The 23,931-nt window shown below is 59.3% G+C and overlaps 1 protein-coding gene across 2 annotated transcripts; it reads left to right on the forward strand.

Annotated features, from left to right (window-relative positions):
* The first annotated feature begins 2,032 nt into the window (after window positions 1-2,032).
* RGS14 (regulator of G protein signaling 14) lies at window positions 2,033-14,322 on the forward strand. 2 transcript variants are annotated; one of them, XM_051844470.2, is made up of 15 exons: window positions 2,033-2,214; window positions 8,859-8,880; window positions 9,048-9,226; window positions 9,523-9,615; window positions 9,698-9,841; window positions 10,306-10,449; window positions 10,542-10,653; window positions 10,935-11,044; window positions 11,244-11,453; window positions 12,458-12,534; window positions 12,797-12,923; window positions 13,002-13,083; window positions 13,207-13,253; window positions 13,331-13,430; window positions 13,634-14,322. In XM_051844470.2, exons 1-15 carry the CDS (start codon window positions 2,170-2,172, stop codon window positions 13,834-13,836), a joined length of 1,695 nt encoding a protein of 564 aa, XP_051700430.1. In that variant the 5' UTR covers window positions 2,033-2,169; the 3' UTR covers window positions 13,837-14,322. The 2 variants fall into 2 exon arrangements, with proteins under 2 accessions (XP_051700430.1, XP_051700431.1); XM_051844471.2 differs by lacking the exon at window positions 12,458-12,534.
* Window positions 14,323-23,931: the final 9,609 nt, after the last annotated feature.

Here is a 23,931-nt window from a genome sequence, read left to right on the forward strand (position 1 = left end):
CTGGGTCATGAGGGGCCATCTCTTAGGATAGGAAGAGTGCTATTATTTTTAAATATTCATTTATTTTAGGGGAGAGCGATCCAACATGGGAAGCGAGATACACAGCAGACTCATAGAATGGCATATGTCCTAAACAGCACTCTGGCCTCAGAATCAGCCCTAAAGGCATTCAGATCCGGCTGAAAAGCCCATGAGAGTATTTCAGGCATGGAAAGCCAAGACACTCTGGAAAAAAAAAAAAAAAAAAAAGGACCTTAATGAAAGATCTCTGTGAGTGAGATCCCAGTGGAAAGAACAGGTCTTCAAAGAAGGAGTTACCTTTCTCTGAAGGGAGGAGAGAACTTCCACTTTGACTATGACCTTGTCTAAATAAGATAAGAGTCGGTGAACTCAAAAGGCTTCCATAGCCTTGGAAACTCATGACTGGAGCATAGGGAGATTACTGATGCCATAAACAGGAGTGTCAATTTGTAAAGTCAACAACAGGAGTCACTGTGCACTTACTCCTCATGTAGGATCTCTGTCCTTAATGTGCTGTACATTGAGATTTAATGCTATAACGAGTACTCAAACAGTATTTTTCACTTTGTGTTTCTATGTGGGTGCAAACTGTTGAAATCTTTACTTAATGTATACTAAACTGATCTTCTGTATATAAAGAAAATTGAAAATGAATCTTGATAAGAATGGAAGGGGAGAGAGAGTGGGAAAGTGGAGGGTTGTGGGTGGGCGGGAAGTCATTGGGGGGGGGGAGCCAGTGTAATCCATAAGCTGTACTATATTCATTAAATAAAAGTAAAAAAAATTCATTTATTTTATAGAAAGGCAGATTAGAGAGAGGCAGAGGCAGAGAGAGAGAGAGGAAAGGTCTTCCATCCACTGGTTCACTCCCCAAATGGCTGCAACAGTCAGAGCTGGGCTGATCCAAAGCCAGGAGTCAGGAGCTTCCTCCAGGTCTCCCACATGGGTGCAGGGGCCCAAGGACTTGGGCCATCTTCTGCCGCTTTCCCAAGCCAGAGCAGAGAGCTAGATCATAAGTGGAGCAGCCAGGACTTGAACTGGCACCTATACAGGATGCCAGCACTGCAGGCGGCAGCTTTACCCCCTATGCCACAGCGCCGGCCCTAGGATTAGTGCTATTATATGAAGAAACAGGAGAATGTGAGGAAACAGTAAAAAGGCTACAAATCAGGAAGAGGGACCGCCCCAGACACCGGATCTACAGGAGCCTAGATCAGGGACATCCCAGCCCTCAGAACTGTGGGGAATAAATGTCTGGTGTTTAAGCCCATCTATGGTATTATTATAGCTGCCTGAGCTGGCTGAGACTGTCTTCCACCAAGGCAGGGTTTCTGTGTGAGTGCAAGTGAATGCACGTGCCATCATTGGGCGTAAGTGTACCTGATTGGTTCTCCTGTCCAGAGAAGTGACATGCGCCTACTTGGATGCATATTAGCGTATCCGAGTTCACCTGGGCCTGTGTGCAAGCGTCCTTGTCACATGCACCTGCCCAGGGGACTGTGCACATGTGTGTGACAGAATACCCCAGTGCCTTAAGAGCTTATATTATCTGAATGGCTGGTGTGTGCAAGGTATCCACCTGTCTGTATACCTAGGGTGTGTATGCATGGGAGGACAGTACCTATGTGGCATGCATGGTAAGTACATATATGGATAAACAGGTCCCAGGGCACAAGTATGTGTGGCCCCAGGAACTCCAGGGAGCCAGGTACAAGGGTGCGCAGGTGTGTGAGTGTCCCTTTCCGTGTGCCGAACATGACCTTGGAGCTATGCAGGCTGAGCCAGATCCGGCTGGGCTCTGCCCCAAGCACATGGAGGCCTCTGGCATGCATTGGTGCCAGTGTGGGGCGCTGCCAAGGGTGCGTTGGCGGCATGTGTGTGCGTGCGTGAACGTGTGTGTGTGTGTGCGTGTGTAGGAAGAGGCGTTCGCTCTCTTAGACCTTGCTTCTTTCTGTGGTTTCGTTTCTATAGAGACACTTCCTGTGGCAGAGAAAAGAGGTAGTGAGCTGGTGTTTCAGGATGTGAGGGCCTGCGGAGCAGAGCCGGGCTCTCTACCGCCCGCCCGCCACTGTGCAAGCTCCGGCTGGTGCTCCCCACGGTCCCCATGGTGGGTGGCCCCCGCAGCGGGGACCCGTGATCAGCGGCGGCATGCCAGGAAAGCCCAAGCACCTGGGTGTCCCCAACGGGCGCATGGTGAGTGTGGGCTCTGGGCCAGGGCCATGAGGAGGGGTGGGCACACCCAGGGTGGAGCCCAGGAGGCACGCCCGATAGCCTGTGGGCCGCTAGCGGGCGGGAGAAGTTGTGTGCAGACAGCAGCAGGCAGTGCGTCCTGCTGCCCTCACCCCAGAACCCTTACAGATGGTCCTGCTGGAAGCTGGTGCAGCTGGGGATGCAAGCAGAGCAGACCGGGCCGGGCCTCTGGTCCAGCCCCCACGGCTCCCTCACCTGCTGTGGGGCTAGCCTCACCTAGAACTGACTGCATGCTGGGCTAACGGGGAACTCTGCCATGCCCTGTGCCCCCTGTCCACCCACATGGTGGCCCAAGCCCCCACACCTCACTCAGCCTCAGCCCTCTCCTCCTCACCCCATGCCCCGGGTGCCCAAGGCCAGGTTTGGTGCAGCCCTAGGGGGCTGTGTCCCTTAGGAGGCTTCTGGCCAGGACCGGCATTCTTTGGGCAGCCTTGGATGGGTCAGCAGGGTCAGGATAGGTTGGTGCAGCTTCTGCCTGTCCTATTCCTGGGCTTCAGGTAGGGCAGGGGTAGCGGAGCCCTAGGATGCCCTGATTGAGTTGCCCCACCCCCTCGGCCCTCTGCCTGGCTGCTTGGCCCCCGACCAGAGCTGCCCTCCAGGGTGCTTCCCCTCTGCTCTGCAGATGGGGCAGGGTGTGCAGGACTTCTCTTGTCTCTCAAGGGTGCCAGCCCACTTGGCAGAGCCCCCCCTTATGACACCAGGAGGACCTGACAGTGTCTTGGCCCTGGACCAAGCCCCAGCCTGTGGGACAAGGCCAATGGGGCCAGAGAGACCTGGTGGGTTCCAGTTCTGGCTCTACTATCCCTTGGAGCCTCAGTTTCCTTATCTGTAAAGTGAGGACATTGGACGGCTCCGAGAACCCTGCTGAGCTCATGAAGTGGGCAATGACTATGTCCCACTGTGGCAGCCGCATAAGCGTCAGCCCGATACCCCTCACTAAGAAGCTGAGCCATGCCCTATCCCCATCCTGCCTCCTAATTCCCAAGACCTGTTGCCATCTCTCCTCCTTCCAGCATCTTCTTATTGCCTAGCCCCCAGGCTAACTGTCGGGAAGACAGGCAAATCCTAGACTGACTCAGTTCCCCCACTCACTGCCTGCCACCAACTCTACAGAGAGAGTTCCAGAATAGCCCACCTGCCTTGCACTTCCACCTGGAGGCACGGTCCTGCTCACCCTCCCCTAGGTGTCCAGGCCAGCTGGAGGCACGGTCCTGCTCACCCTCCCCTAGGTGTCCAGGCCAGCTGGAGGCACGGTCCTGCTCACCCTCCCCTAGGTGTCCAGGCCAGCAAGCCACAGAGGAGGAGCCCCAGGCCCTCCCCAGAGTGCAGCTGGAGCAATGCTTCTGACACTGTGCCCGGAACTGCTGGGCAGCTGAAGGGGGTATGGGGACCTGGCTTCTCTACCCCAAGTCCCAAGCTCTGTCCCCAGTCTCAGTAAGCCCATAGGTGCTCCAGCTCCTCTCAGCACCTTTCACACACAGGTCCGCCTCTGCCCTTCCTGGGTCTACTCTAAACTGTCCATGTACCCAAAGGTCACAGATGGGCTGCTTGGCTGGCCACTGGGCAGTTTTGTGAGGCCACGCTTGGCTGGGGTGAGAAGCAGTGGACAAGCACCGATGTCCCTGCCAGGAGTTACCTTCCAGGAGAGCCTCAGAGGAATATATGCCATGCTGAGGGCTGCCGGCAAGCAGAGGGGTCAGCACTGGAGCCCCGCCCCCTGCACTGCCTGGCTCAGTTTCTCCCCCAGCTCTCCCACTGCCACCGCCACCCCCATCCCATTCCTTCATCACTCCCTGCAGAGGCAGCTTCGCTTGTCAGCCTCGTCTTTCTGCCACTCAGCTTGTCAGGCAGTTGCAGTGAAACCTGTCACTTAGCAGGCTCCAGCCCCCTCCCAGAGATGCCTTCACCCAGCCCCAACTGCCACCTCATTTGTTCACTCGCTCACTCCTTCGTCTTCCTCCCGTGGGCCCCCAAGACCCAGGCCCATCAGCCCAGGCACCTGCCCTCCAGCAGCTCCAAGTCTTGGCAGGGCACAAAAGACATGGGCGAGAAAGGCCAGGAGGAAGTCGGCTGTGGGTTTGAGCCAGCTTGAGGGGTCTGGTGAGAGAGAAATACCTTCTCCAGGGCCCAGGAGAGGGGTCTTGAAGGATGGGTGAGCTAGAGGGGGGACAGGACTCAGGCCAAATCCGGGATGTGGGCACACACGGGTCACCGACCAAGGGGAGGCTGGGAGTTGAGCCTGGAGAGGGGCACCACGTTCCATCACTGTCATCCGTGGGGTGGGGGACACTCGGTCTTCCTCTCCTGGAGAGGAGACTGCAAGGCCACGTGTTGGCGGGGGGCTGGGTGCTCCTGTGCACCCATGTGGACTCATGGAGGTGATGAGGCTGGGGCTCTCAGACCCCCCCCCCCCCCAGGCCCTGTCAGGTTGGAGGACCACATGCCCCGGTTCCAGTCCCAGAGAAGTCCCAGCAGGTTCCTCAAGTACTGAGGGGATGGTGGGTGGTGCCCAGCATAGGGGATTCTCAGTGGCCCGGCCCTGCCCTCCAGGTCTGCCCTCCAGAGGGCGCTGCAGTCCACCTCCAATTGGCCCTGCCCACCTGTGCCCCCAGGGCCAAGAGCCGGGGCCTCCAACCTCCCCAAAAGGAGACAGCTCAGAACAGGGGCAGAGGAGACCTCAGGCTGCAGGGTTGAGCAAACTCAGGCTCCGGTCTCAGCTCTGCCACCTCCCCGTGCCGCGATCTCCTCCTCTGTGAACCGAGGTCATAATACCTGCCACACAGGATCAGGACGGGAGGAAGCAGTGAGGACACGAGTTTATGCCGTCAGAGGGTGCCTGTTGCGCAGTGCAAACTCAGGAAGTTTGGGACTCCCTCTCACTTTCATAGCTCGCTCAGGCCGCCCACTTCCTAAGGATGGAGCGTGGCAAGCTGCAGTCTAGCCGTGTCGGGGTCGAGATGTCACGGGCACCACCACACCCTTCCTCACCGCTTCTTCCCCTTTCTCCCATTGGCTCACCACAAGCAAGCCGAGGTGGAGCAAGGCCACCTGCTCCAGCCCAGCTTCCCCAGGCCCGGCCACCCGCTTTGCACAGCACCGGTTGCGGGATGCCGCCTGCTGCTCTCTCACATACGGGGCCTCATGCGACTGTCACGTGGCTCAGCCCCCACGCTAGCCCCCGGGGGAAACAGGCTCAGGAGGAAGAGGGTGTTTGCCCCCAAGTGGCAGGGGTGAGGGCACACCCCTCCTGTCTCTGGGCTTCTGTCCCTCCACTGTTTCAATGCCAACAGGCTGGCAGCACCCAGCGGGGCAGGAGGGAGAATTGCACGTGGCAGACAATGGGTGGCTGGGGGTGCAGTGGGTGCTGGGGTCACAGCCCTGCAGTCTGCCAGGTGACAATGGGACAGGGAAGGTGCTTCTGGAGGAGGAAGCTCAGATGGGTTCCACCCTCCGAGGGGGGATAGAGATCAGACCAGGGTGGGCATTAGTATGGGGGAAGGGGTGTTGGGGACTAGTGTTTGGGGGTGGTGCACATCAACGGGCAGAGGCTGAGGAGGAGTCGGGCAGGGGGAGCGGGAGCAGAAGCCCAGACAGAGGACACAGCAAAGCAGGAAGTGCAAGTGGGCAGGGATGTGGGGAGAATGGCAAAGTTTGATGATGTGTTGGGTGGGAGTGAGGGGGAAGGAAGGAGTGAGGCCCAGGTAGGATTTTAGCCGTAACCCACCAACTGCACATTCGGGGCAGGGAGAGGGGTCAAGGGGAGAGGGTCCACCACTGGGGCGTGGACCTGGAGGGCCCTCAGCACCCAGATGCAGACACTCCAAGAAGCATAGCAAAGAAAACAGCACCTCGAGTGACAAGCCAAGCAGGGCGGGGGCTGGTTTTGGTCCCAGCGCCTTCCACTGCATCTGGGGCTATGCCCACGGGAGAGGCGCGGGGTGCAGGAGGAGGGCAGGACCAGGTCACCCTGTGGAGGGTGAGGGTGAGGCAGGAAAATTCCCAAAGAACCTGCGAGAGGGCGGTGAGGCTGAGAACACAGCCGCAGCTGCACGGCAGCGGGGGGAGGAGGCAGCGGGGCTGGGCGCAGGCACGTGCGGGCCGGGGGAGCCGCCATGCGGGGGAAGAGCAGGCTGCAAGGTGGTGGCCAGTTATCCCACCTGGCCCCTGCCTACCGCCCCAGGGGTTGGGAAGCACTGACAGTGGCGGGGAGGGAGATGGCCCTGGTGATGCGGGTCACCTGCGGGCATCCAGAGGCAGGGCTACAGGGCACAGGGGACTTGGGAGCCGGTCCCAAGCCCAGCTGCACTCCACACAAGTTTGCTTCTTACCCCAGCTCCGGGTGGGAGACGAGCCTCAACAAGGAGCCAAAGGAAGGCAGTGCTGGCTGGCACCGCAGCTCACTAGGCTAATCCTCCGCCTTGCGGCGCCGGTACACCGGGCTCTAGACCCGGTCGGGGCGCCGGATTCTGTCCCGGTTGCCCCTCTTCCAGGCCAGCTCTCTGCTGTGGCCCGGGAGTGCAGTGGAGGATGGCCCAAGTGCTTGGGCCCTGCACCCCATAGGAGACCAGGAGAAGTACCTGGCTCCTGCCTTCGGATCAGCGCAGTGCGCTGGCTGCAGCGGCCATTGGAGGGTGAACCAACGGCAAAGGAAGACCTTTCTCTCTGTCTCTCTCTCTCTCACTGTCCACTCTGCCTGTCAAAAAAAAAAAAAAAAAAAGGAAGGCAGTGCTGGGATTCTGATCTGGGTCTGAAAGACCCCCAGCACCTGTGTGCTTCCCTCCAGAGCAGGAGGTCACCAGCTCATACCTCCAGCAGAGACAGACACCCATCCTGATGTGACAGCAGCAATTACAGCTTCCCTGGCGTTGTCTGGCTGGTGAGCTGAGAGCCGTCACTTGAGTATATTCAACTCACCTGCTCGCAGCCACCCTCTCATCAGGACCCTTAGCTGTCCTGCTTTCATGGAGGGAGAAACCGAACGAGGCACAGAGTTGACGCCCCTTGTCCAAGATCACACAGCACAAGCGTGGACTCAGTGCCTCCCTCCCACTGGCTCCAGAAGTCACACAGGTGTGCCCAGCAGGCCCCAAGGGGCCTCGGAGGAACACACAGAAAGGCAAAGACAACTCAGTCCACACCTGGAGAAAGCAAGAGAAAGCTGAGGTTCTAGGCAGCGTCTCTTGAGTACTAAACACGAGACATCTTTTCAGTTAAAATAAATTCTAAAGGCCAAGATGATGATGACGCCTTACACATCACCAGAGGCTGCCATGTGACCTGGGTGCTCTCATGTGGCAGTGGGGAGCCAGCCAGGAGGGCGGGGGAGGGGGAAGGTGTTCCGGGGTGATGTCTGCAGGCCTCACTCCGGTGGGGATGCAAAGAGATGGATGACAGAAGTGCCCATGACAGGGCCTGGTGAACATGGAGGAGGTGAGAGCGTGACTCAAATCCTGGTGGGGGCCCAGGTGATGCGAGCAAAGACAGGCTGAGGGCAGCCGGCTCAGGGACTTCTGCTTTGATGGGGCACCAGGGGTCCCTTTTAGGACTGGCTGAGTTTGAGGGGCTTAGGGGACCTTTGTGTGTGGAGGGGAAGTTAGCAGGAAAGTGGCTGTGTATGTGTGTGTGTGTGTGTGTGTGTAGCTAGGATCTGTCCGAGGCAGAGAGGACCCAGGACAGAGCCAGTGCAGGGTGGCGGTCACCTTGCCTGGGTAAGAGCTTCTGTGGATGCTGGTAGGGCGAGAAGTGAGGAAAACCCTGCAAGTGTCATTCCAAGAGCAGGGTGTTCCTGTATCATTAATGCCTGGGCTTCCCAGAGAGCTCAGAGCAGTGCCTGTGCGGAGCACACAGCTGCACCAGGAGTGTTCGGGGGCCCAGCCTGGACCCACTCACTTGGCCCTCCAAAGGCGGGGGCGCTCCCAGTCACCCGGTGCTAAAGTGCATGAGCCACCGCTCTGTACGGTAGAACTAGCACCCTGTGCCTGGCCCAAGGTACAGTGGGGCCTGTGGAAGACCCTAGGCCCTGACAGGGAACAGTTACCTCACAGAGACAACTGGCTACAGAGACACCTGTCTTCCACAGAACAGCCACCCTTGGGCCCCAGCCCCTGCTCTGCACCAGCCACCTTTCTGTAGGCTGTACTTACAGCAAAGGGATCCCTGTCTGGGGAAGGAAGCTGCTACTATTAACATCATCTCCTGTTTACAGCTGGAGGCCTAGCCTCTCGAACTGCTTAGTTAACCCAAAGCCACACAGCTAGCAAGCAGCAGAGACAGGATTCAGGTCTACGGTGCATACCTGAGCTCATCCAGTCAATGCTGGGAGGAGAGGGAATCTGGCGGTGGCTGGGGGGGGGGGGGCACTGGAAGGGACCCAGATGACACCATGGTTGGCAAATGATGGAAGGGGAGCCAGGGGCAGCTGGAGCCAAACCCTGACCAAGCCGTGGCTGGCTGCGGGCAGGGAAGTGGACAGCACAGCTCTCTAGGTGGAGGGGAACAAAGCCAGCTCCCTGGGGGCTGGGGCTGGAACTGCCCCCTTGGGATTCCTTGCAGGGCTCTGCCCTGACTTTCTCTGTGGTCTCTTGTAGGTTCTGGCTGTCTCAGATGGAGGTAAGCGCGGGAGGCCTGGGGGGAGGAGAGAGAAGAGGGTGGACATGGTGGGGACCGGTTGCCACTTGCTGGCTTTCCAGAGGAGGTACCTGCAGACTGGATGCCCACAGGGGGTGGGAGTGGGCCTGGGCAGCAAAGTTCACCCCCGTTTGTCTGTCCCCCTGCAGAGCTGAGCAGCCCGACGGGGTCCCAGGGCCAGGGTGAGGGCCATGGCAGCTCCCTCAGCATCCACAGCCTTCCCAGTGGCCCCAGCAGCCCCTTCCCCACGGAGGAGCAGCCTGTGGCCAGCTGGGCCCTGTCCTTTGAGCGGCTGCTGCAAGACCCGCTGGGACTGGCTTACTTCACTGTAAGCCCTGGGATGGGGCGGGCAGGGTGCACAGCGCAGGTCAGCTGGGGGAAGTGGGGGCGTGGATGGAGGGCTGTCCCAGGGGGCTCTGCTGTCAGCTCTCTCCTCCTCCTCTCTTTCGCACCCTCTTCTGCAGTCTCCCAGCTGGGAACTTGGCTTTGTCCCTGGCTGTCTTTCTCTCTGGAGCTGGCTCCATCTGGCTGGCCCTATCTGTGTGGCCTTGTCTCTTGGCCCTGTCTGTGTCCCCGTCTGTGTGACTACGTGCCCGATGGCCTCTCTGTCTCCCTGGCTCCCAGGAGTTCCTAAAGAAGGAGTTCAGCGCGGAGAACGTGACTTTCTGGAAAGCCTGCGAGCGCTTCCAGAAGATCCCAGCCAGCGACACCAAGCAGGTGGGGGGAAGGGGAGCTGGGGCAGAGGGGTGGGGACAAGGCCTGGCCACACGCCCGACCGTCTTCTGGCCCTCCTTCCCAGCTAGCCCAGGAAGCCCGCAACATCTACCAGGAGTTCCTGTCCAGCCAGGCGCTGAGCCCCGTTAACATTGACCGGCAAGCCTGGCTCGGGGAGGAGGTGCTGGCCGAGCCCCGGCCGGACATGTTCCGGGCACAACAGCTTCAGGTGAGCGGATCGGAGGGCCCGGCCTGGGGTGCCCAGGGCGCGTCCTGCGAGGGCGAGAAATGGACGAGGGCGTGGTCGGGTTTGGGGGCGGAGCCCGAGTGGGGAGGGTCGAGACGAATTTGAATGCGAGGACTCAGCTAAATGCAGGGACAGGGCCAGGGGCCCGGGTCGCTGGCGGAGGCTGCTGGGAAGGGAGGAGCCTAGCTGTGCTGGGGGCGGGGCCCAGAGTAGGTGGGCGGGTCGGGTCTGTGGTTGGCTCTTAGGAGCCGGCTGGGGGAGGAGCCTCGTTGTGCTGGGGGCGGGGCCAGAGTAGGTGGGCGGGGCGGGCCTGTGTGGGGCTCTCAGGAACCGGCCCGGGGGCTTCCCCCTAGGCTGGGGCCCGGCCGGGGACTCAGGTGTCACTCCGGGGGTGTCGCACCTCGGGTCCCCGGCTTCAGTTCACCGCCCCCTCACTTGCCTCGCAGATCTTCAACCTGATGAAATTCGACAGCTATGCGCGCTTTGTCAAGTCCCCGCTGTACCGTGAGTGCCTCCTGGCCGAAGCCGAGGGGCGCCCCCTGCGGGAACCCGGCTCCTCGCGCCTCGGCAGCCCGGACACCACCAGGAAGGTGCGGGCGCAGGGCGCGGGAGGCCGTCTGCGGGCAGGGCGCCCCGGGTACGGGCCCGCCGGGGTGTGCCAGCGCCTTCCATGTGCCCGCAGAAGCCGAAGCTGAAGCCTGGAAAGTCGCTGCCGCTGGGCGTGGAAGAGCTGGGGCAGCTGCCGCCGGCCGAGGGCCCCGGGGGCCGCCCGCTGCGCAAGTCCTTCCGCAGGGGTGAGGGCCGGAGCGGCTGCCGAGACGGGCGGGGGCGGCGGTGTGGCAGCTCTGGGAGCGCCCCCTTCATCCTCCTGTGCCAGGGACCGTCCAGGTGTGCGGAAACCCAGATACCAGTGCCGGAGCCCACTGCGTTCCCCGGGTGGCTCCGCTCCTGGGCTGGACTGCAAGAAGCTCCCCCGCGGGAGTGGAGGAGCCAAACCTCGCGTGGGCCCCTCCCCCAGGGCTCCAAACAAGAGGTAGGGGCGGGAGGAGGGGCTCACGGCCTCCTTTCTCCCTAGAGCTGGGCGCAGGCACAAACTCCGCCTTGCGTCGGGAGTCTCAGGGCTCCCTCAACTCCTCAGCCAGTCTGGACCTCGGCTTCCTGGCCTTCGTCAGCAGCAAATCTGAGGTGAGCCCACCGCAGAAGTCAAGCGTGGCCCTCGAACCAGACGCTGTGCTGCTCGGTGGTCTTCCCAGGCCCGTCCCGGCTTCTGCTCCCTGCCTTGCTCTCTGCCTCGCCCACCCCTCAGCCGCCTCCTGCTGGTCCTCACCACACTGGTCCCCAGCACCAGTGCAAGTGCACATAACCTCCTCCCACTCCCGCCCAGAGTCAGAGCCACAGGAAGAGCCTTGGGGGCCCCGAGGGGGAGAGCGACAGCCGGCCAGGGAAGTACTGCTGCGTGTACCTGCCCGACGGCACCGCCTCCTTGGCTCTGGCCCGACCCGGCCTCACCATCCGAGACATGCTCGCTGGCATCTGTGAGAAACGAGGCCTCTCCCTGCCTGACATCAAGGTCTTCCTGGTGGGCAATGAACAGGTACAAACCCGGCCTGCACCAGGGCTCACTCTCCCCTGATCCCTGCCCGGCTCCATCCCTCATCCAACCCCATCCTTGTCATCCCTTCCTCCCTGATTCCGGCCCCCTACCCCACTCCATCCCTGGAGGAGTCAAACCTGCAGAGTCTCTTTGGGGGTCAGGTCGGCATTTCTGGCTGGTGCCCGGAAGACTTCATGGAAGAGGCAACAGTTGGTGAGGGTGGGGTGCAGTTTGGCTGGCAGAGCTGGGCGGGGTGGGGGATATCCCATGCAGAGTGACCAGCTTAGGCCAAGGCCTGGACATGAGTACTTCCAGGGCACGATCAGGGCCTGGAGCGCGGGGCTGTGGGGCAGCAGCGGGAGGCATTCTGCCCACTCCCTCGGCCGCCAGGGCCCAGATGGGTTTTCATAGGCTAAATATAGCTCCACCACCCACACTCCACCTGTCCCTGCAGCCTGCCTGGGCCTACTGTCTGGGACAGGCTGCCCCCCTTTCCCCGCCCCTGGGCCCAGCCAGGCAGCGGGGCCTGGGGGGGTGGTGGTGGTGGTGGTGGTGGTGGTAATCACTAGTTACTCTTTGTGCACCAGTAGGAGGGAATGGTGTCCCAGAAGGCGCAAGGCCTGAGTGGCTGACCAAGGTGGGGGTGAGGGAACAAGTGTTTCCAGTGAGTCTGGTTGGGTTTCACAGGCCCCAGGGCCAAGGAGGCAGCTATCCAGGGAGCAGATGCTGTCCCAGTCCAGGAAGGGTAGGCGGGTGACTCAGGCCTTACGCTTGGCTATCCTGAAGCAGCTCAGGTCCTCTCCCTAGCTCTGACCCGCATCCCTGCTGCTCTTCTCCTTGGCCTGACCCCTACCCCACCTATCCCCCTAGACCTGTCCCACCCAGCCACTCTTCCCTCTGACCTTTAGGGAGCCCCGTGGGTGGCCACCAAGGACCCAAGGTGACTCCCAAAGGGTGGCTCCGGGTGGGGTAAGGGATTCTTAGATGGACCCTGGCATCTGCAGAAGGCCCTGGTCCTCGATCAAGACTGCACTGTGCTGGCAGACCAGGAAGTGCGGCTGGAGAACAGGGTCACCTTGGAGTGAGTGTCCCGCCCCCAGGCCGGGTCCCAGCTTAGAACTCCGGCCGCCTCAGACCGGATTCCGACTACTGGTCATCCAGTCCTGTCTCAGGCCCCGCCCCTTGTAATACTAGCCCCTCCCCCGAGCAAAAGCTCCGCCCCCTGAGCCGGTCCCGCCCTCCCCGGTTCAAGCTGCAACCCCTCTCGCGTCTGTGCTGGGGTGGGTCTGGGGAGACAGGGGCTGGGCCGCCCGCCCCTCTGCAAGCCCGAGGGTCTTGCGCAGGCTGGAGCTGGTGGCGCTGGCGCGCGTGGTGCGGATCTCGGCCAAGCCCACCAAACGGCTGCAGGAGGTGCTGCAGCCCATCCTGGAGAAGCACGGCCTGAGCCCACAGCAGGTGTCGCTGCATCGGGTGAGCGGCGGAGGGCCCGAGGCGGGGCGGGGCGGGGCCGGGCTCCGGCGTCCTGCGCGTTGCTAACCTCTCCCGCAGCCAGGAGAGAAGCAGCCGCTGGATCTGGAGAAGCTGGTGAGCTCGGTGGCCGCCCAGAGGCTGGTTCTGGACACTCTTCCAGGTAGGCGACACTAACCCGGTGGCTTTATCTCTGGAGACGCCTCTGGCCCAGGAAAGGGGCGGGGGGAGGGGCGCCGTGTTCCAGACGGGAGGCAAACAGGAACCGCGGCGCCCCCTGTCACAGGTGTGAAGATCTGCGAAGCCAGGGACACATCCCCCCGCCGCAGTCAGGTGAGCAGGAGCCCTGGCGCGACCTCCTCGGCCCTAGTACATCTCCCGGCCCTGACTCTGACCCCAAGGTCTTGCAGGGCTGCCCTCCTGGAACCCAGGACAAGGCTGCCCATCCCCCTTCGCTGCTGGAGGCTCCCAGTGGTGCCACCGCGAAGAGGCAGACCTGTGACATTGAAGGTACATTGATGGCATGGGGGACCGGGGACAAAAGGGAACAGCGCACAGGGGTTGGGGGCTGTGGAGGGAGGCACCAGCGAGGCTTGAGCTGAGGCAGGGGGCTAATGCCATTGGGGCTGGAACAGGCAGGCTGGTTGGCAGCCAGAGAGGCTGTGGCTGGCCGTAGTAAGGTAGGGTGAGTCCCTGACTCTGGCTGACCCTAGGTCTTGTGGAGCTGCTGAACCGGGTGCAGAGCAGCGGGGCCCACGACCAGAGGGGCCTGCTGCGCAAAGAGGACCTGGTGCTCCCAGAATTCCTGCAGCTGCCTGCCCAAGGGCCCGGCTCCCAGGAGGCCCCACCACAGACCAAACCAGCGACCCAGCCCAGCGTGGGACCCTCGGACTCCAGTGCCCACTCGGCCCTCTGACAGCTGCCCGAACACCCAGGCTGGCTGCATGGCACCTGGTGGCGAGCTGCGCATGCCCTGAGTCCCGCTGCATGCCCTGTCCGTGTCCCGAGGGTTCCTGGCCCCTTCCTGCCATGGGCAGGCCCACAGGAATAGCCAGGAGTCATGGAGAGGAGACCCCCGGGGCCTCTCGCTGGATCTCCCATCCGTCCCTTGCAGCCAGGCCACTGGGGGAGGTGGGCTGAGCCCCTTGGTGCAGGCGTGCTCAGCACAGAGGGGCGGTGTTGGCAGTGCCAGCCTCCCCAGCCTGTGCCAAGCGTCAGCAGAGGGCAGGAGGGGCCGGCCCCTCCTTAGGGAGCTGGGGGGAGTGAGGCCTGGGGGTGCAGGTGGGCAGCCCCTGCCTCCACCTGCTGAGACTCCATTGTTCATGGGGATTTGCCGTTGGCTTGGGGCAGCTGGGTTTGTCCTGAATGTATGATATTGTTATTATAATTATTATTATTCTGCCCTGAGTTGTGTTCCTTGTGTGCCTAACCCCCACCAACCATACTGCTTCTGTCGCCAAGATCGGTGCCAGGAAGCTCTTGGGGACCTCAGGATGTGTGTCCTGACTTCCTGTTTTCAGCACCTCTCTTCCTGACTACACAGAAGACGGGGTGTGTTGGCGGGGGGGAACCCTCTGGGGAGCTGTGCCTCTGCCTTCCTTAAGCTGCTGCTCTGTGGTCTCTGGATCTGAGTCCGTCGTCCTGGTCTCTGCTGTCTGCTGCCCTGTGGGACTGAGTTGTCTCTGTGCACACATGACTAGGGGCTCCTTCAGCTACCTCAAGGGCGTACAGAGGACACTGGTTGTTGTGGGGGGCAGATTCTCACCCCTTGGCTGCCTTGGAGCCCACACAGGGAGAGGAGGCAGAGAGGACCTCCAGGAGGGTCTCCAGGAAGAGAAGTCAGAACCAGTCCCAGCCCAGAGAGGCAAGTGTGGCCCCAGAGGAGGCAAGGGAGCCCACAGGAGCCTCACTGGAGAGGCCCCAAGCTGTCTTCCCAGGTCCAGGTCTTTGTCCCTTCCGCTAGGGAGGCCCTGACCCAGCTCCTCCCCATGCTCAAAATCAGTGGCATTTACTGGCCCAGGCTGCTTCTCTCTGGGGACTTCAATCCTCTGCCCCCTCAGCCCATTTTAACCCACCCCAGCTGCTGGGGTAGGCTGCTGGCCAATGAGAGTACTGCATTGCCCCAGTCAATCAGATACTCCATGCCCCCAGCCAATCCGAGCAGCCCATTCTCCTGGCCAATCAGCCCACCCCGTGTGTTCCAAGTCAGGATTCTGATCCTGGTGTTTTCTGTCACCTGCGGGGATTTGCAGATGGGCCTGTTGGGAGAGAATGTGAATGGAGGTGACAGTGACAGTGGGGCAGGACTTCTGGCGGGATTCAGCCGGGATGCAGGCTTTCTCCTGTTCAGGCCAACAAACCTTTCTGGGTGTGTGATTCTGGGACTCACAGCGAGTGTCTGAGACCTGGCACCCCCAAAGTCCTGTTTCAGAGAAGCACCCAGTCCAAGTACCTCGGAGGGGCTTGCCCTGGCCACCCCACAGGAGGGCTTCTTTCAGAACACTTCCCACACCGCCATCCTGGGAGGAGCCTGGTCCACCTTATCCGCCAGCCACTCCATCCTCTGGCCTAGTGAGCTGATGTAACAGCCAGGGACTGCTTAGCATCAGGGTCCAGAGTGGGGCCGGGGTAGAGAGGGAAGCAAACCCAGAGCCCCTTCCCCTCGCCAGCATCCTGGGACCCGAGGCTCTTCCCTGAGGGGACAACTTACCACATGCCAGGGACAGAGGGACAGCACAGCCCCAAGGTACCCTATGGGGCTGCCCCCCCCCCCCCCGAATTGGCAGGTCCTGCAGGCCAAGGCACCCTTCACCCAACCCTGCATCTCTGCAGCCCTGACAGTAACACCTGTCACCTTTAGGGGCCAATGGGATTGCCCAATGAGCTAGAGCCCTCCCCACCCGAGGTGGCTTCTGCAGGGGGAGGAAGTCACATTTACCAAGTTCCCAAGTTACGTGTGCTCCATCCCTTGTCACCGTTGTCTTCACAGCAAAACAAGCAGGCTGCAGGAGGGGACGTGACCAGCCCAGGAGGTTGTCACTGGGTCTTCACCAATGCTGGAGCCACAGAGACCCCTGAGAGGGGCCAGGGTCCTATTGGGGGAGGGTACATTGGTAGGACCCCCATGGGGCCCAGTTTGGGACTTTTCTGCTGAAAACAGAACAGCAGAATGTGAGTCCAACATTAGCCCCAGAGGATTGCTCCCAGGCACGAGGGGGCACTGTCCTGCAGGGTTGTCATCTTGGCCCCAAAATGGCAAACAACCACACATGCCACACGTGGTGTGTCCACACTCTGCAGCGGCACGCAGCAGGCACAGACTGGGCACAGCCTGCCTTGAGGTGGGAGGTTTTGTGAGATGTGTTATTGTTCAGGGACATAAAGCCAAGCCGAGCAGTGCACGTGGGATGATGGGTGACTTGTGAAGAGCAGGCATTTGTCCTGCTCACACCTGTGGAGCTGGGGCATCCGAGAGCAGGGCACAGCAGCCAGTGGCAGCCTCCTTGCTGCCTCCTCGTGTGGTGGAGAGACAGCCAGCTTCCAGACAGCTTTTTTTTTTTTTAATTTTTAAAAATGTATTGAATGACACAGTTACAGAGAGAAAGAAAGAGAGCGAGAGATCTTCCATCCACTGATTCACTCCCCAAATGATCACAACAGCCAGGGCTGGACCAGACTAAAGCCAGGAGCCAGGAGCTTCCTCTGGGTGTCCCATGTGGTGCAAGGGCCCAAGGACTTGGGCCATCTTCCACTGCTTTCATAGGCGCACCAGCGAGGAGCTCGATCAGAAATGGAGCAGCCAGGACTCAAACCAGCTCCTCCATGGATGCTGGCACTGCAGGCAGCGGCTTTACTTGCTATGCTACAGCGCCAGCCCCACCTTGCTCTTTTTTTTTTTATTTTGAAGATTTATTTATTTATTTATTTATTTGAAAGGCAGAGTTACAAAGAGGCAGAGGCAGGGAGAGAGAGAGAGAAAGGTCTTCCATCCACTAGTTCACTCCCCAAATGGCCACAACACCTGGAGTTGAGCTGATCCAAAGCCAGGAGTTAGGAGCTTCTTCTGGGTTTCCCACATGGGTGCAGGGGCCCAAGGATTTGGGCCATCTTCTACTGCTTTCCCAAGCCATGGCAGAGCTGAATGGGAAGTGGAGCAGCTGGAACTCAAACTGGCGCCCATATGGGATGCTGGCACTGCAGGTGGCAGCTTTACCTGCTATGCTACAGCGCCAGCCTCCCAGCTTGCTCTTATAACATTCCTGTCTTAACTCATGAATCCCATGGTTCAGAAATGGATGCCTCGGGGCTGGTGCCGTGGCACAGTAGGTTAATCCTCTGCCTGTGGTGCCGGCATCCCATATGTGTGCCGGTTTTAGTCCTGGCTGCTCCTCTTCTGCTCTTCTGATCCAGCTCTCTGCTATGGCCTGGGAGAGCAGTGGAGGATGGCCCACGTCCTTGGGCCCCTGCACTCACGTGGGAGACCAGGAAAAAGCACCTGGCTCCTGGCTTTGGATCGTCACAGCTCCGGCCATTGCGGCCATTTGGGGAGCGAGCCAACGGAAGGAAGACCTTTCTATCTCTCTCTCTCACTGTCTGTAACTCTAACTCTCAAATAAAATCTTAAAAAAAAAAAAAAAGAAAAAGAAAAAAGGAAATGGATGTATCCGCTCACTCTATTGACCCAGGCACCTCCCTAAGGCTTTACCTCTCAACACTGCTGCAGTGGGGCCCACCAAAACCACTGCAATACCTTTGTCTTCACACACACAGGCACTTTCAAGTGTACAGAAAGGAGTGAGGGTCCCGGAAGGACTCCTGCCAAGCTGACAAGAATATGGGGGAGAGACCAGGGTTGGGCCAGTGATCACAGGAGACATTCACCTTAGTTTGTTTGTTTGTTTGTTTGTTTGTTTTTTGACAGGCAGAGTGGACAGTAAGAGAGAGAGACAGAGAGAAAGGTCTTCCTTTTTCCGTTGGTTCACCCCACAATGGCTGGAAGCGGCGCGCTGCGGCCGGGGTACCGTGCTGATCCGAAGCCAGGAGCCAAGTGCTTCCCCCAGTCTCCCATGCGTGTGCAGGGCCCAAGGACCTGGGCCATCCTCCACTGCACTCCCGGGCCACAGCAGAGAACTAGACTGGAAGAGGAACAACCGGGACAGAATCCAGTGCCCCAACTGGGACTAGAACCCAGGGTGCCGGCGCCACAGGCGGAGGATTAGCCTAGTGAGCCGCAGCGCCGGCCCACCTTAGTTTTAGCTTCTTTCTTTTTCCCCAATTTATTTATTTATTTATTTATTTGAGAGGTAAGAGTTACAGACATTGAGAAAGAGAGACAGAGAGAAATATCTTCCTTCCGTTGGTTCACTCCCCAAATGGCCGCAGCAGCCAGAGCTGCGCCAATCTGAAGCCAGGAGCCAGGTGCTTCTTCCAGGTCTCCCACATGGGTGCAGGGCCCAAGGAGTTGGGCCATCCTCCACTGCCTTCCCGGGCCACAGCAGAGAGCTGGACTGGAAGAGGAGCAGCCAGGACTAGAAGTGGCACCCATATGGTGGAGGATTAACCTACTGTGCCACGGCTCCAGCCCCTACCTTCTTTTTAAAGTGTGTGATTTTCCGCCATGCTGACTGCAGAGTTCTTCCAGGCCCCTCTGTGCCACTGCTGGCTGCTCACCCCCACCAGGGCTCCAGTTCTGATGGGAGCCTGGGCTCTCTACCTTACCCTTTTGGTTTGTCTGGGTGTGCCCCTCTGCCCTCATACCCTCTGGGACACCCTCCTGCACAGCCGCAAAGCAAGCCTGGGCCGGGGGAAGACCCAGTTCTTTCCTCCAAGTCTCTGTGCTCCCACAGTCCCTCAAGGCTGCTGGCCCTCCCCAGCAGCCTGTTCAGGTCCCACCTGCAGGGAGCAGGGACCCGACTATGACCTCAACCCTCAGACCTGCAGCAGAGGCCAACCCGTGGGACATGGGCCGACTTGACTCCTGGGGACCAAGGGAAGGTGAAGGAGTGTCCCCTTACCCCCTCACCAGCTGGGAAACTAGGAGAGGGGTCTGTCCTGTGCACACTGCACATACCATGAAGGAAAGGCAAGAACACACATTCACATGTGGACCACTCTGCATCCCCCCAGCTCCCGTGTGCAGACGCCACCAGCCAGCAGAGCAGGTGTGACCCCCGTAGGACCAAGCCCATGGATTCCAAGCCTCCAAGAGACAATCTTGCTACTCATCTCTTCTCCTTTTCCCTCCCCGACAGTCTTGGGACTGGCAGAGGAGGTGGCACGAGGTGGCACAGGCAAGCCCAGACACCCAGTGACTTCAGTTCTGGGCCAGGGTGGGGGCAGGTAGAGGTACCGGCTGCTCACCTGGAGCCCGCACTAGAAGTGCTGACGCAGCAGTGGGCTGGTGCTCCCTGGGGCAGCCACCTTTACCCACCAGGGTGAGCGCAAGGTGCAGCCTGCAGGGGGCTTGGCTGTACCAGGTGCAGGTCAGGTGACTCTGGCTTCTGAGAGTTCTGGGAGCTGGAATTCCACTTCCACAGGGAAACGCAGGCCAAGAGACGGAGACACACACACAGCAGGTTACACTGAACCAGGTGTAGCCTAGGCTGGGCACAAGGCCGTGAGCTTTGCAGCTCCAGGGGGCCACCCTCCATGTCCTCAGTGGTCCCATTGGGGCCCAGGGAGAGCTGGGACCACAAATGTCTGAGAATGCAGGGTCTGGGCTCTGTGGCCACCATGAGACCTGTCTCCAGAGCACTGGCTTGGGACAGGGACAGAAAACCAGGGAGAGTGGATTCAATTGTGGGTGCTGACTGTTGGAGCCCAGAACACAGCACCTGGAGCCAGGAACTTGATGAGAGAGCCGAAACCTCGGTCCCAGCACCTAGGACTAGAACTTCAAGTTTGACAGCCACAGCCTGAACCTAGAGCTGGGAGACTCAAACTCTGGACCGGGAGCCCGGGAAGTGAATTGAAAAAAATGCAGTCAAGGCCCTAGAACTCACTGTGAGAGGCTGCCAAGGAGCGTGGGCCCGAAAACCCAGGGCTAAGCTCCAGGCCTGCACTCTGGAGCCCAGACCTTGGAGCTCCAAGTCCGGAAATGCAGGCGCCAGAGCCTCCCCCAGGCCTGGCCCCTGGGGCCAGTGTGAAGGGCACAGGGCTGCAGCCACAGAGGAAGGCACAGAGGGGAACAGGCTTTCTGAGAAAAACCCAGAGCAGCCTCAGCTCTTTTGGTCACAGACTTTGACCTTGTCAGTAAATGAGTGACCGGCCACCCGGAGCCACCAGGGTTACTCATTATGCAGGGGACTTATCTCCCAAAAGGGGCTGGGGCCCCCTCAGGACAGCCACTCTGGCCCTGGGCCCACAGGAGGAGCCTCGGATGAGACGGTGTCTGGGGCCCGGCCTGCTCCAGGCTAGCACTGGGCAGCTCAAATTGAATTCCAAGTTCTTCAGGAACAAAGCCAAGAGAGCCAGGGGAGAGATGGCTGTGCCCCCAGAGGAAGGTGCCAGGTGGTCTTCCCCACGCCGTCATGCAGCCTGGTGCCAGGAACTGCTGTGGCCACAGTGTGCAGGGGGTGCATCTGCCGTGTGTGCAAGACACACACGTGATGGTGTGCGTGTGCAACCGTGTGCCCGTCCGGGGCTGGGATGAGATGACTGCTGCCATGTTCCTAATGTCCAGTGCTGTGGCGACTCACATGTTCGCCAGCTCGGTAACACGCTTGTGTTACCTCAGACTTGGCTGACAGGGAGCCCTACAATGGGGTGACACCTGGCCCCCCAGTTTGCCAGTTCCAGGACAGGGTGCTCTTGATCGCCCCCAAATGTCAGGTGCCGTGGAACAGCCACATGCGATACTTAGGGAGCAGCTGCATGGAGCAGAGAACACAGACGCGCTGGCTGTGCCAACCGTCACAGCTTGTAGTTCCGGGACGGCACTCTTGTTCTCGGGCGTTCTCCCCTCTGCACCTCCTGGGGACAGTGTTCCCGCTGGTGCGATGACATCCTGTGCTCATACAGCCTCTCGCACTCACGCTGGCCCTGCTGTCTCCTTCCCCAACAGGGCGGGCCCCGTCCCTGCCAGCCTCCACCTGCTACATCACTGCTCTCAAATGGCCTGACCCTGAGGCAGCATTTTACCAAGCTGGTCAGCGTGGCTGTCAGGTTGTGGTCCTACCTGGGCTTTTCAGCACTCCTTCTGGCTCCGTCCCTCTGCCTGAGCCCCACCTTTAAGTGGGGGTGCTCCCTGGGGCACGACTTCCTAGACCTGGCTTTAGGCTGGCAAGGTAGCAGATAGCTGAGTTACGAGGACAGGATGCTGGGATTTATGCTAAACAGTTCATGTGGTGGTGGTGGGGCAGCATTTAAAAATAAGAGGGGTGGGGCCAGAGTTGTGGCACAGCAAGTGAAGCCACCGCCTGTGACACCAGCAGCCCATCTGGGTGAAGGTTCGAGTCCCAGCTGTTCCACTTGTGATCCAGCTCACTGCAAATGTGCCTGGGAAAGCAGCGGAAGATGGCCCAAGAGCTTGAGACCCTGCACCCATGTGGGAGAGCTGGGTGGAGTTCTTGGCTTCTGGCTGTTGTGACCATTTGGGGAATGACCCAAGCAGATAGAAGATCCCTCCCTTTCTTCCTCTCTCTCTGAAACTGCATGCAAGTAAATAAATCAACCTTTTTTTAAAAAAAGATTTATTTATTTATTTGAAAGTCAGAGTTACACAGAGGAGAGGTAGAGAGAGAGAGAGAGAGAGAGAGAGAGAGGTCTTCCATCTGCTGGTTCACTCCCCAGATGACCACAATGGCCAGAGCTGCATGATCTGAAGCCAGGAGCCAGGAGCTTCTTCAGGGCCTCCCATATGGGTGCAGGGGCCCAAGCACTTGGGCCGTCTTCTGCTTTCCCAGGCCACAGCAGAGAGCTGGATCAGAAGTGGAGCAGCCAGGACTCAGGGGGCAGCTTTTACCCTCTATGCCACAGCACCAGCCCCTATCAACCTTTAAAAAAAATGAGAGGATGTGATTGCTTCTGTTTTGAAATGACAAACGGAGGCTTTTGGGGGGAGTGGGGGGAGCCCGGGAGAAGAAGGAAGAGCATTTGGGAGGCAGGTGCAGTCACCCAAGGGAGATGGCGGTGGCTCAGGCCAGTGAAGCGGGAGGTTGGGGAGCACCTGGAGAAGTCAAAACTGGGTGCCTGGGAGTGGGTTAGAACCGTGGAGGCAGCAGAGAAGGAAGCCTCCAGGGCCAGGGTGGATGGACACAGCTGGGAATTCGAGGAGGCTGGGGGTGAGCGGCACAGCAGGTACTCAGACACACGGCCGCCTGCCCCTGCAGAGCCCTGGCGGCACCGCCAGTGCACACACGTGCTGGCGCATCCTCCTGCTTGCCTCCTCTCGGGAGCAGTCCCCGGTCTGCTGGGCTCCCAGGAAGTCTAGGGAGGACCTGCCAGAGCCCGAGCACAGACGTCACGGGCACCCCCATCTAGAGGGACACACAGACTACCAGTGACCAGGGATGAGGCAAGTAGTGAGGGGGCCAGGGGGCTGGAGTGGGGCTGCTTTCTCCGCAGCTCTCAAGAGTCCCCAAGGCAGCTGGGGTCAGCTTCAAAGGTTTGCTGGGATAACTAGGCCTGTAGCAGCCCCACCCTCCAAAAACTGGATTTGGAAATAGCAACATAAATCCCCAGCAATTCGGAATGACATGACAGGGTCTTCAAGGACTTCATGGAAAATGCATATTATGAAAAAACTGCATGGATTTGGGGGCAATTTTTTTTACACCAAAATAAGCTCATCTTTTAATTCCATGTTCCATGAGCATTATGAAGCCCTCTTGTATCTCTGTGATGTGTTTGATCAGTAACTCCTCCCCACTGGACCCAGAGCTCTATGACATCAGGGAAAGTAGTCTCACAGGTGCCATACATCATTACCTCCGCAGGTAAGCTGCCGCCAGGGATATCCACATTCCAAGTTGGAGGACCTGGATTTGAGTCCCGGCTCAGCTCTCCATTCCACACCCTGGGAGGCTCAAGTACTTGGTTCCCAGCCACCCACGTGGGAGACCCAGATTGAGTTAGGGCTCCTGGCTTCAGTGTGGTGCAAACCCATCTGCTTCAGGAATTTGGAAAGTAAACCGGTGGATGAGAGACCTTTCTCTGTCATTCCAAGTCTCTGTCTATTTTTCAAATAAATAATTAACAATTTTAAAATAGGGGTTGGGGTTGTGGTGCAATGGGTTAAGCTGTCACCTACAATGCTGGCATCCTATATGAGCACAGGTTTGAGTCCTGGCTGCTCCATTTCCAATGCAGCTCCCTGCTGATGTGTCTGGGAAGGCAGTGAATGATGGCCCTGCCACCCATGTGGGAGACCTGAATGGAGTTCCAGGCTTCTTGGTTCGGCCTGGCCCATCCCCAAACACTGTGGCCATTTAGAGAGTGAGCAGGCAGATGGATGATACTTCTCTCTCTCTAACTCTGCCTTGCAAATAATAAATAAATCTTAAAAAACAAAGAAAGGAAGAAAGATTTTTGGGGGCCCGGCACTGTGGCGTAGGAGGTAAAGCTGCTGCCTGCAGTGCCGCTATCCCATATGGGTGCTGGTTCTAGTCCCAGCTCCTCCTCTTCCGATCCAGCTCTCTGCTATGGCCTAGGAAATCAGTAGAAGATGGCCCAAGTGCTTGGGCCCCTGCACCCATGTGGGAGACCCAGAAGAAGCTCCTGGCTTTGGATCAGCCCAGCTACAGCCATTGCAGTCATTGGGGGAGTGAACCAGCAGGTGGACAATTTCTCTCTCTCTCAATCTCTGTCTCTGTCTCTCTCTCTCTCTGTAATTCTGCCTTTCAAATAAATACAGAGACAAAAGTAGAGAGAGAGAGAAAAAGAGGCCTTCCATCCACTGATTTACTCCCAAATGGTCGCAACAGCCGAACATGGGTCGATCTGAAGCCAGGAGCCTGGAGCTTCTTCCAGGTCTCCCACGTGAGTGCAGGGGCCCAAGGACTTGGGCCATCTT

Source organism: Oryctolagus cuniculus, chromosome 6, assembly GCF_964237555.1.
Source record: "Oryctolagus cuniculus chromosome 6, mOryCun1.1, whole genome shotgun sequence".
NCBI lineage: Eukaryota > Metazoa > Chordata > Mammalia > Lagomorpha > Leporidae > Oryctolagus > Oryctolagus cuniculus.

Excerpts from the sequence above, each read along its gene's own strand:
- RGS14 (XM_051844470.2), top strand. The coding sequence starts at position 2,170 with ATGCCAGGAAAGCCCAAGCACCTGGGTGTCCCCAACGGGCGCATG. Across the intron at positions 10,450-10,541 it reads GCCCGGACACCACCAGGAAG|AAGCCGAAGCTGAAGCCTGG; the intron begins GTGCGGGCGCAG and ends ATGTGCCCGCAG. Across the intron at positions 11,045-11,243 it reads TCGTCAGCAGCAAATCTGAG|AGTCAGAGCCACAGGAAGAG; the intron begins GTGAGCCCACCG and ends ACTCCCGCCCAG.